The 14,165-nt window shown below is 39.4% G+C and overlaps 2 protein-coding genes across 9 annotated transcripts in view; both read right to left on the reverse strand.

Annotated features, from left to right (window-relative positions):
• LOC110385005 (uncharacterized) overlaps window positions 1-2,890 on the reverse strand; it is a 52,312-nt gene extending 49,422 nt beyond the window's left edge. The window contains exons 1-2 of one of the 5 annotated variants that reach the window (XR_009974916.1): window positions 1,862-2,890; window positions 1,013-1,280 (exon numbers count right to left, since the gene is read on the reverse strand). Coding sequence is in view for 3 of the 5 variants with exons in the window: in XM_062672252.1 (XP_062528236.1) it covers window positions 1,013-1,280; window positions 1,862-1,926 (333 nt within the window). In the remaining 2 variants the exon portion in view is untranslated. Of the gene's footprint in view, window positions 1-11; window positions 1,281-1,861 lie in introns of those variants that run through there. The other 4 variants (XM_062672252.1, XM_038017411.2, XM_038017432.2 and 1 more) reach the window with 4 other exon arrangements.
• Window positions 2,891-5,199: 2,309 nt separating this feature from the next.
• The window catches only part of LOC101747166 (neogenin), a 96,898-nt gene continuing 87,932 nt past the window's right edge, over window positions 5,200-14,165 (reverse strand). For 3 of the 4 annotated variants that reach the window (XM_038015403.2, XM_038015401.2, XM_038015395.2), the window contains 6 exons: window positions 13,695-13,765; window positions 13,526-13,607; window positions 13,249-13,399; window positions 12,627-12,814; window positions 12,070-12,147; window positions 5,200-11,635 (listed from right to left, as the gene is read on the reverse strand). In XM_038015403.2, coding sequence (XP_037871331.1) covers window positions 11,493-11,635; window positions 12,070-12,147; window positions 12,627-12,814; window positions 13,249-13,399; window positions 13,526-13,607; window positions 13,695-13,765 — 713 coding nt within the window. In that variant the 3' untranslated portion in view covers window positions 5,200-11,492. The remainder of the gene's footprint in view (window positions 11,636-12,069; window positions 12,148-12,626; window positions 12,815-13,248; window positions 13,400-13,525; window positions 13,608-13,694; window positions 13,766-14,165) is intronic. The other variant, XM_038015397.2, reaches the window with a different exon arrangement.

A 14,165-nucleotide genomic window follows, 5' to 3' on the forward strand; every position in this document is an offset into this window, starting at 1 on the left:
TATAGACTTACTTAATTACCGCATCCACGTGTTCCGCAACTCCCGGATCATTCTCACTAGAATACGTAACTTCCATATTTTACTGTATTCAACTGACACAAATTTATATTTATATCCAGTAAACTCCAGTCGTGCGTCGGAGCGGACACACACACTTTTTTTTTGGAGTTTACTCCTTAAGAATCGATTTACATATATAGGCCCGGGGTATGAAAATTATGGGGACCAAAATCGTACTAGAGAGTATAGCATGTCACACGAAATGCGTTATGCGCCTGATTGGCCATGGTGATGCGTGCGCGCGCCAATCAGGAGCCAACGCGCGGCCGCGTTATCGCAGGTGACGCCGGGCTGCTGCGCCGGCAGTCCGCCACAAAGCCTCGTACTGATCGCGCGTTTCTCTCATTATTGTATTTTCATATATTTGTTAGTCGTTTGTTTTGTGTCTCGTTAATTTGTTAATAATCTGTAGTGTATCGTGTTGTCGTAATATAGAACTATTTCTCGTATTGTTTCGTTTAATTTACCGACATCGTTTTGCTTGTGGCCGGACGCCGTTCGGGTTCGATTCCTGAACGTATCAACTGTTAGTGGGTTGATACCCGAATATAACCCGCTACAAATCATTTATTAATAAAGCTTATTAAATATAAACAATTCCTTCTATCAGTGAATGGACAACTTATATATTAATTGTAAAAGTGAATTATATAGACTTACTTAATTACCGCATCCACGTGTTCCGCAACTCCCGGATCATTCTCACTAGAATACGTAACTTCCATATTTTACTGTATTCAACTGACACAAATTTATATTTATATCCAGTAAACTCCAGTCGTGCGTCGGAGCGGACACACACACTTTTTTTGTACACATCACTAACACTTTCGTGCTGTTGTACGTTTTGACGTTTTTTTGTTGATACCGGTGCAGTCTCAATAACTACTTCGTGGTGTGTAATGACAGGTCCATCGTCAGGACTTGAAGGTACCACCTGTGCTGTAGTTACCGATGTCAAGTAGTTGGAAGGTCCTGCATCTTGCCTCGGTAAAATTTCAGTAACGTCTGAGTTTGACTCTGCGTTGATGTTTTGATTCGCTCGGAGTTTTTTTCTCAACCTGCATTCCCGTTGACGCTCCGCTGCGGACTTTTTGGCTGGTCTGTCCTCTTTCTGTTTTTTAGGCCCAGACTTTTCTTTCATCCGAAGTCTGTATTCTCGTTGTCGAATTGCTTGAGTTTTTTTATGACCGGTTGTTGTTGATGGACAGGTTTCAGGACTGTGAATAAACAAATTCAAGCACATTTAATAAGAAAAAAAAATAAATAGCTATTTTAATAGCATGTAATTAAATATAAAAGCACAACATAAAAAGTATAGATATACACTGATAAAAAGATTCATTAACTATTTAATAATTTAAATTATTTGAAAGCAATTGTTTAATTTTAATAAATATTTTTCTACATTTAATTAATATTTATTTAGAAGGAAAATATATTTATTAACATTTAATAAGTATTTATTAATAATTAACAAATACTTATTAACAGTTAATAAATATTTTTAACAACTAATAAATATTACGTTGATTTGTATTTGATTTGTACTTCATAAATTATTTTTAATAAACATGGATTAACTTTTAATAAACCTTTTTTTAGTAGCTAACAAATATTTATTCATACATTTGATAAATTGCATTTCATAAATAATTTATTAACTGTTAATAAATACTTATTAAATTCTTTGACGTTAAAAAATCATTTATTAATAAAGCTTATTAAATATAAACAATTCCTTCTATCAGTGAATGGACAACTTATATATTAATTGTAAAAGTGAATTATATAGACTTACTTAATTACCGCATCGACGTGTTCCGCAACTCCCGGATCATTCTCACTAGAATACGTAACTTCCATATTTTACTGTATTCAACTGACACAAATTTATATTTATATCGATTATAAATAAATTATAAAATTTAAAACAATATCTCCGCAAGTTCAAAGTGTTTGTAGGTTAATATCGAATAAATAAATGTTTAGAAATGTATTGATATAGTTATGCAGGCGCTACACTGTACATGTATAATGTGTATGCACTGTACATGTATAATATAAACATATTAACTAAATAAAATCGGAAAAGTAACAACAAACACAAATCTGTCATACAAGATGGAGATATTTCACAATAGTTTTTGTTTTGATCACTGGAGGCGCTGCAATAGCGCTAATATTGGAGGGGGAAGATTGCTAGCTACCCATTGGTTCGGAAAAGATACATTCCGTTTCGCACTAGAGCAGGCAAACTTTCTACAACCGTCCCATTTTTTTAAAACTTAAATTTTGTTTTGATGAATTAATTTAATTTCTTAATAATTTTTTAAGCATTTGCATTTCTTTGTAAATTTATGAAACATAACATTTCATAAATTACGTAGCCTTAGTACTTAACTTAGTTTACTTGACGACGTCTTTAGAGTTTACGTAAACTGGAATCATTTTTTTAAGATAACGTGACCAAATTGAATATTAGTAGAATTAAGCAGATTGTTTTAAGGAAGAAGCGCTCATAAATTAGCCTTATTTCAATGTCTATATAACCAAAAATGTCTTTACATGTTTACTTACTAGCATATTATAACAGTAAATAGGTTCATTTTTGGCGGTAAAAATATCATGTTATTAAATTAACTTACCAGCCCCATGTCTTGAATTCGTCGAGACAATATTCGTGCTATTCCATGGTCGTCAATATCCAAATAAAATAAATTATAAAATTTAAAACAATATCTCCGCAAGTTCAAAGTGTTTGTAGGTTAATATCGAATAAATAAATGTTTAGAAATGTATTGATATAGTTATGCAGGCGCTACACTGTACATGTATAATGTGTATGCTATTATACACACACAGATATATACTAAACATATACAAGTACATGGAGCCGAGCATACCGTGTGGTGGGGAATGGTCAGACTATAGCGCATAACGCATTTCGTGTGACATGCTATACTCTCTAGTACGATTTTGGTCCCCATAATTTTCATACCCCGGGCCTATATATGTAAATCGATTCTTAAGGAGTAAACTCCAAATATATGAAAATACAATAATGAGAGAAACGCGCGATCAGTACGAGGCTTTGTGGCGGACTGCCGGCGCAGCAGCCCGGCGTCACCTGCGATAACGCGGCCGCGCGTTGGCTCCTGATTGGCGCGCGCACGCATCACGCAATCAGGAGCCAATCAGGCGCATAACGCATTTCGTGTGACATGCTAGTACGATTTTGGTCCCCATAATTTTCATACCCCGGGCCTATATATGTAAATCGATTCTTAAGGAGTAAACTCCAAAAATGAAGTTTTAACAAACGACAATCTAAGAACTTTTCAAGTTTTTTCTCGCGAATCCAGGAACTTAAATTATATTAGTGTTAATCTATGAAAGTTCCGGAGTGCAAATAAATGAAAATCGCGTAAGTTATTCCTTTTTTGGAAAAACATAACTTCTTTCCCGAATGAGTCTGCAATTTCGCCTGTCATAGAAAATAAACTGTGAAACAGCGCCATCTATTAGGAAAAAGGTAAATTACGTTCGATTTACACACAAAAAATAATATTTAGTTCTACTAGAGGACGCAACAAGTACCAAAACAAAACAAACAGACACTATGGAGGAAATTATGAAAGCCTTACAAAATATTCAAAAAGAACTGAACGCTCAAAAAATAGAAATTCAGAAAAATGGCGAAAAGGTGACAGAACAAGTAACACTTAACATAACCAACAAATTAGAAGAGAAATTTACCATATTGGAAGAAAAACATCAAACCTTGAAAGAAAATGTTGAACAACAAGAAAAAAGGATTCAATTTATGGAAAGACAAGCAAGACAAAGAAACATAATTTTCTTCGGTATCGAAGAGAGTGAGACATCCTATCATAATTTGGAGAACAATATGTTGCAATTCATAAGTGAAAAATTGTCCTTAAAATTGGATTGTAGAGATATTCAAGAAATAAGGAGAGTGGGAAAAAAATGTGATAAACCGCGACCAATAATTTTAACCTTTACTACCCTTGGTTCAAAGGTCAGCATTCTCAAGCAAAGAAGATTATTAATAGATACCCAATACTACTTGAACGAAGATTACCCTAAATACATATTAGAAAAAAGGAAAGAACTACAGGAAGAAGCAAATAGAGAGCGCGAGAAAGGAAATAAAGTCACGATAAAATACGATAAACTTGTTTTATTAAAATCAAACAACAAAAGAACACTGATGACTTCACCAGAGTCAGATCCCAATTCTCAAGCACTAGTTCGTAAAAGTACAACAAGACCCACTAAGAAAAGCAAAATAAAACAAGCAAACCCATCTATACCTAGATCAAACAGTGTCTCAGAAGGAGTTCTAAAACCTAGTATTCTAAGCTATTTTAGTAAGCAGTAACGTCAACACACCACATAACCAAACCAACTACAATACAACCAATAACTTCCATTCATAGCAACCAACTGCTCCCTCCCTCAACGATGCAACATTCAATTAATTTCAACAAAGCAACAAAAAACATCTTCCAATCCGGCTGGTCACCGTGGAAGATCAAGACCAAAACCCTCTAAGGAAGATATCTCAAACTTCTTCAATAATAAGAAAATGGAACACAAACCCAAGAAATATTTCACTCAATTAAAGAGAAGAAAGATCAGCTTTACATAGTAACTTACAACGTCAGAACTTAATAATTAAACAGCTGTTATTCTTTAGAGGAGGCCTTCACCTTCACTGGAGGAGGGGTCCATGCAAACAAACTTCTATATATTTTTTTAAAATGTTGTCTAGATTTATACTTTTGTAAGGAAACGGAAGGGAGAGAGAAGGGGAGCAAACTAAGTGAAACACGTGTAATAACATCAGTACTTTTTTCTTCTTCTCTTTTCTTTTTTATATTTAAAATATGTATGCAACCTACTATTTGTATGGAATAAAAGGCTTTTTTCTCCAGACGTTAGAAGAAATAAAAACTAGTATACTTTTAACCTCTTACCGCGATATGTCTATCCTATTGTAAATATGCGTTAGTCTATGGGGCTGCATTAACATACTGTCTTCGAGAGCACAAGAGACAAGAGGAAATCCCAAACTTCGCCCACTCAGGTTCTACGTATAAATAAAACAAACAATTATATTTCATAAGTATTCTTTTAATTGTACATATTATGGCAACACCACGACAGTGGCACGACTCTGTTATATCACATAATGTTAAAATATACGAAAAAACATAAACATAAATATTTATACAGCATACTTAAATTTGGAGTTAAAACAGTCTCTTTTTGGTGGGAATTTCCAGTAGGTAAGTTACAATTGCGTAAACAAATAGACTGTAGGAAGGAAAACCCCGTTTTCATCGAAAATTGCAAAACAATGATTAGGATCAGGATTGCTCGGGTCTGCCAATCGTTCTCAACAGTAGAAAGTTTTAACTGAAGCTTTGGTTTCATTACAAAATACGTTTTTGAAGCCGGATAATGAGCGAAGGTCTCGCCGGGACAAGCGATACCCCAAGTCGGTGACTCCACCGGCTGTGAGGTCTGCGCACTGACCCGAACGTGGCGGCTGTGGAGGCGTGAGGCCTGAGGATTGACGCATGAGGCGGACGGCGTGTTTGACTATTGCATTTAGATGTATGTGCGCTAAAGCTGCCTATATAGTTGTATAGTTGCTTGGACAGTTCGCACATACGGTGCTGTAAAGTCACATAAGCAACTTAACACTGAACTGAGTATGAGAATTTTTTTTAATAGTTATCAGTGAGACGAGCGATATGTTTGTTTTTACTGATGAAGTTTAAAGTTGTAGTTTAAATATTATAATTTTATTTCTATAGCCGAGCAGAACTATATAAAATGTTGAATTTTTCTCCTAATAAAATAAAAAAATTGCATAAGTGACGTTATTGCACCGTATGTGCAAGTTGTTAAAGTGACTACACAGTTGAGATGTAAACCTCACGTCTCAAGAGCATCACGCCCCACGCCTGCGCACTCTGGTGACGACCCAACACCCCTGAGCCCTTCTCCCGGATATATGCAACAACAAGAGCCGGACTGCCGGTCGCGCCGGGCGCCAGCGGAGGACCTACCTACATGTCCATATTTGTTTACGCCAAAACTAACTTACAAAATCACAAGACCCAAAACGAAATCATTCTAATTTAGCTTAAAACTAAAAGTAAAGAATACACAAAAACAGGTAGTTGTAATATAATCGTTACGCTATTGTTAAATAATGTGCAAGAGGGAGGTTCGTACCGTCCGCGCGCCGACCACAACTTGAAAGCAAACGGCGATCCCTCGAGTCGCGGCCACTCGCGTGACGCGTGACGTGTGACGTGTGACGCGTGACGTGTGACATGTGACATGTGACGTGTGAATACTAAACGTCAGTTGACGGGGCGGCGGCGGTGTCGAGTTGTGTGTCGCTCGCATATCGCTCGAGTCAAGGGACTCAATCGAAAATTATACGTTGTTAATCTTACAAAGATCGCTCGTATGTACTTGGAGCCGTCTCGAGTGAGGACGAGCGCTCCCCGCACCCCGCTCCGTGCTCCCCGCTCGCGGATTGTTATTATTTTGTACAACTGCCGCGATCATAGCTAATTTTCACGAGCGTTTAGCGTTCACTCTGATCTGCGAACCGCACTTCTGTTGTCGATCACCACCGGCCATGTCACATTTAATAAAAGAATAACAATCTAGCTAATCAGAGCTTTGGGATGACGGGTCATTGTCCTTTGACTCGCTCGGGGTTTCGTTGCGAGCGGGTATGAGCCAGAAGCGATAGCGGGGCGGACGTGTCCGACCGTCCCGTTGCAAGTCGCGACCGTGTTTACTACACAATACTATCAATGCACGTGCGTTGTTGGTCGGTGTTCGCCTACTTACAGCCTAATAAACATTAAATACGGTATTAAACAATTATTTACACGTTACAATCGTTTATTCCCAAACCAAGTTTGTGGTAAATAAATTTGATGAGAAAAGAAAGAAGTGGTGTGCTATTTTTAATTTACTAATTGCAGCATTACCGTCGACTGAGGGCTCGCAGACCCGCCCGGGGGAGGGGGCGTCCGCCAAACATTATTACTTAGCTAAGTTAATTTTTCTCATCAAATTTTATATTTTTTTATACATTTCATCATTTTATACAATTACGAAGGAAAATAAGCTGAATAATTAATAAATACGAATAAACAGTAAATTTACAAATATTTATACAATTAAATATTTTATCAAAAATTTGTTTTTATCTTACAATTCGTTTAAGTTTAAATACTCTTCAGTACATATCCTCTATTAGTAAACGGTTCGTTATTTTGTTTCTACTGCGACCTTCGTTATCGTGTTGTCCCTTTTACACGTTTGAGGAGCAAGGAACGAGCGACGAGGACAACTCCGTTGAGAATATTGGACTATTGAGTACCGTAGTACAAGAGTTTAACAATAATTAAAAAAAAAAGTGGGGCACTCGGGAACTGCCGCGCTAAAGCTATTGCATAGCATTTTTTATCAACTTATGCAATTGTAATTAGACAATGATAATTTAATATTAAAACAATAATAAAACAAGACCACGCTATATTAAACATTAATAAAAGCAAAACCTTAACTGTCCCCTTCACACTCATAAGCTAGACCGCGCGAGAGAGAGATGGGCAGACTTTTCATGATGCGCATGCAGTGTGACGTCACGCCACGCGCTTATTCACAAACATTACACAAGCGCAACGTGTGAATGTGTTGAGCTCGCTACATGGTAGACGGAGTGAGGGGTGTTAGGTTTTTTTCGTTACGGAATTTCATGATTCGGTCGTCGCGCTCAAGGCCCACGATAAAAGCTATGCAATAGCTTAATAATTATATCTGAATCCTGTATCTGAATATACAATATTAAGGTAATATTGTATACAAAGATAATCCGCTGCCGCTTATACAGAAGGCTGCGAGTCTTATTCAGTCGTTTTCATTTGAAAGGAAAAAGAATTGAAGTTGTTTCAGACAATGTACACGACGTATGCACTTTTCATTGTGACCGTTGTGAGTTCAGTGTGCTTAGTGCGAGTTTGTTAACGTTCTCGATAGCGTAAAAGTTAACTCAATTTTGTATGCAGTTGGAACAGCGCCCCTAGCGGCAAACGTACGCAAACTTTCCCATTCCATACAAATATGAGCTAACTTTTACGTTATCGAGTACGTTAAAAAACTCGCACTAAGCACACAGTTCCAAGAAAATGAAAAGTGTAAATAGATAATGTTATATCGAAGGGTTTAAGGTACATTTCGCTTACCTGACATTTACCTTTGTAATTAAAAGTGCGTTTTATCTGATATTAGCATCAACAGTTCGATGTTTTTAATAGAACTACAATTATGTTTATTCCATTGGAATAGCTGAGGATGTTTTTTTTTGTTATGATATATTTTCCAAATTTTAAACTTCAAATGACTCTCTTGTGAAGTTTCAAAGATGCTACATAAGCAAAACAGTGTTTCAGCCCTCGATATTATGTAGATAATGAGTAACAGTAGAGTTGAAGAAGTTGCAGGCGAGTGAGCCCGCGAGACTGTGCCGTGTGTTACTTTGTTACTTTCAATAAACAATCATAATAATACTATTACGTAGTAAAATTTGAAAAATACAAATAATAAAAATCAGTCATTAATTTAGGCTTAATATTAATGGCAGTTATTTTAACTTTATTCAATTATTTTTTAATTTAATATACGTATTTATAAAATTTTAATAAAAAGTTTACAATATAAAAGGTCAAAATGGTGTTTATTAAACATTAATTTATTTTATAAAATTTGTTAAATAACTAAATTTATTAAGTAATCTAAATTTATTTATATACAAGTCTTTTATTTCATATTATGTTATTATTTTTTATAAAATGTACAAGTACCAACTAGACAATGTTAATATACCACCAACTACTTGTCTGTGAGCATCCGTGAGCGCAACAAGACAAACATAAAGATGAAGCAGTGCAGCAGGAATGTAATTATTAATTAAATATCAGTTTATCGCAGTAGTCGCGGTGGCCATAGGAAGACGCGCGCGGAACTAACATATTATTATGTACATAATGTATCGATTTCATTGGTGAGAGAATTACTTTTAATGTTTCTCAAAAGGGAAGCTTTAAGACACGATTGTATATAAAGTATTAAATTATTACAAAGTGATCTACATTTTTTATATTTTTTGTATTACAGATAGTTCTTTCAAAACAATTCTGCCTCTATTAGAAGAGTGATTGTTAATGTCTCCGTCCGAGGGCTCCGCCGCACGTGCTCCAACAAGGACATTTTCGTAAAATGAAACAGCACGAGAGATGATGGTCCCCTGTACCGACCTAGTCTAAGCGGGCGGCGGCGGGCCCTCGTGTCCACGGCAGTTTATATATAGTATTCACCGATATGTACAAGACGTTGAGTTGGTAACGCCCGAGGACGCTGGTGCCAGAGTACACTCGCCCCCCCATTGACGTCAGGAAATCTGACGACTTATTTCGGCCTTCCCGTTCGTCTGAGCTAACTGAGAACCTGCTCACCAACTAATAAGCGTAGCAAGTAATGAGATAAGGTTTTAATGGTAGTTTAAAAAAAAAAAGGGTGTCTGTGTGTGCAAGTCACACACGGTAGAAGTGAAATTTATAAATAAGATATAAATATACTGACTATCCCACTACACAGGAGCGTATATATGGACAATGTTCAGTAGACGACAGTGGGGATGCTACGAAGAGGAGAGCGAGAACGTCTGATGTGTTCTATCTCATTCTCTCGCCGGCTGAATCCTGTACATTTATGTGTTTGTGTCTCTATGGTCTTATTTTTTCGTTTCATCGAGTTTCAAATCACAACGATCCTAAAGAAGTTTCACTTCAAAAACAATATTCTTTAATTAATAAATAGTTGTATGAAACGGGATCTGTAAAGAGATCATCACTCACCAACTCCACTTGTTACAGAAATAATAAATAAAACTTTGAAAATAATTCAGTTTATAACGCGCACATCTCTATATGTTCTCCTCGTGGGTCGGGGGGGGGCATGGGGGGAGCGGCAGAGACTCCGCCGGCGACCACGAAGCTTCAAGAAAGGAGGCAGTCCTTCAGTCGGGATAGCATCATCGAACTATACCTTACATCGACATCATTACAAACTATACACCTTAAATTGGGATAGTTTTAATTCGTTATAAGTTCTATAAAATTATAATAAAGTGTTCTGTGTTTGTGTTGTAATTAACTTAATGATATTATTATTTATAACTAGCGACCCGCCTTCGCTTCGCTTCGGAGACATTAAATTTTATTATTCATAGCTGAGTCCTGCGATGTTACCCGCAGTTATTGTCGTACCGCGGGTGACGCCGCGGGGCGAAGCTTGTCTAAAAAAAGTAGCCTAAGTTACTCCTTATATCATCAACTACCTATTAGTGAGAGTCTCGTGAAAATCGGTTCATCCGTTCCAGAGATTAGCCGGAACAAACAAACAGACAAAAATTGTAAAAAATGTTATTTTGGTATAAGTACCGTATATGTATATATTTATATGCATGTAGTAAAAAGCGGTTATTTCAATATTTACAAACAGACACTCCAATTTTATTTATATGTGTAGATACTGCCACTACTGACCACCACTACGGACAGCACCGACAGTCCTGTGTGCTCGTATATCGTGTGCGCTTCGAGTGTTCTCGCAGTGAGCGACCTCTCCACGTCAAACATATCCATTAAGCCCACTAATACAATTTTAGTATTTTGAAGAAGTAGTTTTAATTAAAATACAAAGATTTTAATGTTGAGACTCCGCTTCTTCAACATGCTTGTTGCCCGGTGGACGTGCCCGCGAGGGGTCGCGCCGGTCCCCCCTGGTATAGGCCGCAGGGACCGTCGACGCTGAGCTTCAAGCGGACGTCTCACACTTGGAGATCAAGTTACGATTTACATCCTTTACTTATATCCTATGTGACGTAATTTCACAGACAGAGAGATCCCTGGAGCGATGACGTCACCCACTCCCGCAGGGGGGAGCCCCTCCCGTAGTCCGAGCTGCAACACTCATTATATCCTCCGGCGCACTGTACCACATATTGTTAGTGCTTCGTGTGAAGTGTCCCGCGCGACATTACCACTGCACTGTCTACACTCACGCCGGGACACCGACACGCGCTGCGGGGGGGCGGGGAGGGGGGGCACTATAACGCTCATATCACCCCAACAATAATTTACTAATTACTTGACTCATTTAACAACGTGTTTGTTTCGGGGGACCGATCTCTCATCTATACATCGGGGACCCACCCCATAAAGCGACCCCGCGTAGGGGGGCCGTCAGTAACAAGTGTAATCGCCGCAGTGTGGACATACATCGCAGTAACAGCGGCGAGGTCTGCACTAGCAGTGGAACTGGTGCTGGGTGATGGCAGACAGATCCTTCATCAGACCCTCGAGGTTCTGCATCTCCCGGTTCAGCCTCTCGGTGGAGCGCGAGGGGGTCAGGGGCTCCAGTTCCTCGGGACAGTGGCTCACGTTTCCTCCTTATTAACATATGTTGTGTTACAATTGAGCATATAAACTAACATAAGCAACAGTTTTTACTGGTGGCAGGACCTCTTGTGAGTCTGTGCGGGTAGGTACCACCACCCTGCCTGTTTCTGCCGTGAAGCGGTAATGCGTTTCGGTTTGAAGGGTGGGGCAGCCGTTGTAACTATACTCGAGACCTTAGAACTTATATCTCAGGGTGGGTGGCGCATTTACACGTTGTGGATGTCTATGGGCTTCAGTAACCACTTAACACCAGGTGGGCTGTGAGCTCGTCCACCCATTTAAGCAATAAAAAAAACATAAAAACTAAAAACTATTAAGCATCGATAGGCATGGCGGCCCCAAGCCCGCGCGTCCCCTCAGTGAGGAACTGCGCCAGTCCTCCATCGTGAGGCCATTCAACACAAATCAGTACAGCATCACTTACCCAGCTGCAGGCGGTTGGGGATGTGTCCGGGGGAGGAGCCCGCGCTCTTCTTGTACGGAGACGTCTCTCTCACGCTGCCTGCAGCAACAACATTGTACAAACTCAAGCAAGTGCGGCTGCGTCCGGTCGGTGAGCTACGACCGGGGGTTTTGGGGGGACAGTTTGCTTGTTGAAGGTGTTTACCAAAAATTTATTGATTTTCAAATATATATTTTTAATATTGAGCGACAAATAATTTAACGACCGTCTGGTGTAGTGGTAAGTGACATGGTCACTACACAAGGGGGTCGCGGATTCGAATCCCGCCAAAGGAAGAATATTTGTATGATAAATATAAAATGTAATTTCCAGGGTTATGGATGTATATTAAATATATGTATGTGCATAATAAAAATCTTACATTTATTTCCGTTATCTGGTACCTGTAACACAAGTTCTTTACGAACTTGTCACGGGACCAGTTAACGTGGCGTGATTGTTAGTAAATATTTATTTATTTATTAAAAAAAAAGAAAAAAATAAGGTTGAATAATATCAGCCTCTGAAAGAGTACAAACCTCTGGAGTGCGAGTGTGCAGGTGTAGAGTGCTCCGAGGTGGCGTCGAGCGCGAAGCTGTGCAGACCCCCCGGCCCCCCAATGCTGCCCACCACGCCCCCCGGCCCCCCCACGGGCCCCGCCACGCTGCCTCCGGCTCCTCGCCGCAGCGACCCCCCTCCAGGCGCCTCACTGCTAATGGAGTCCCTACTGTACATACAGTTAAATATTAAGTTTTATTATAACGAAAAAATTGTTGGGGTTAGTTCGCCATTCCCATTTCACACGGTAGCGCTCAGAACAGCTTGTTACTCCGCGTTCTGCATCAATAGAGGATAGGTGTGTTTTTTTGCCCTTATCATGGGCCTTAGCATGGGCATGGCTATGAGTGACAATCACTCCTTGCTGCTAAGTCTCCTTAGGTCTGAGTATTGATGATCACGAATTCAAAAATTTCGTCACCTGTGACCAAGCGCAAGATTAAATCCAACGTGCTTTTGTTTCACGTTTTATTGATTTTGTTTTAATTTTATTATATTACATTTATGACTGCATTTCAAGTTTTATATATTCGTCTCAACATTCTATGTACCTATTTATACGAGAGAGTATTTCATAATGATACATTTGTAGAGTACACTTACTGCGTGTAGTGTCCCAGCGGCTCGTAGGCTACGTAGTGTCCGCGCTCCCGGGCGGCGGACGCGTAGATGTCCCCTCCTCCCGGGGCCGGCCCCCCGCCGACCCCCCCCACCACGGTGCACGCCGAGCCCAGCGGACACGTGCCTGAACCACCTGCTCGAACAACAACCTGGTCAATAACTCTCCTCATTGATTGATGTACTGCACCCAAACTGGCAGATCATATCTTCCCTCCAGTCTGGGTGCCCCCTGGGAATGCTCCAGCGCGTGCATACATACATGGAGCCGGCGGCGGCTGCAGGGACGCCAGCGAGGACTGCGCGGAGAGCAGCGGCCCCACGCCCGACACCAGCGGGGTGCTCTGGGGGGACACAACGTACATCAATTGTACAATTTCTAGCACATTTGAAGACGCTATGGTATTGGGTGTTGTGTAGTTTGAACTGACCTGGTCCGGCAGGGGGCGGTGCTGTCGCCGGTCGCACGTCGCCGTGCACCCGGCCCCCACCCCGGTCATGGCTGCCAGCAAATTGTACCCGGTTATTGACGCTTGAATTAACTCAGTGCACGGACTAATTGTGTTTTAAATCTTAAATCGACTGCGCTGTGTAGTACTAACAGGTGGAGCTAGACAGACTGCAGACATTGACAGTGGCAATGGTGATAATCGAAGAGCGCTCAGCCGCCCGAGAAACAATAACTTTAAGATTTAGGTATGTATTAGCTATACTTATTTAATTTAAATATTTATTTATTTTAATTCATAAACGTTATGTACATATAGTATTTTTGATATTATTTGCTCTTTAATAACATAATATATAGTATAATATCATCTATCATCAAATCATCTATTTTCCGGGAATTAGTCTAAATGCTCCAACTATGTTCTTTACTGCATCACCCTTGGTTAACTGGT

This window comes from Bombyx mori, chromosome 2, assembly GCF_030269925.1.
Source record: "Bombyx mori chromosome 2, ASM3026992v2".
Lineage (NCBI taxonomy): Eukaryota > Metazoa > Arthropoda > Insecta > Lepidoptera > Bombycidae > Bombyx > Bombyx mori.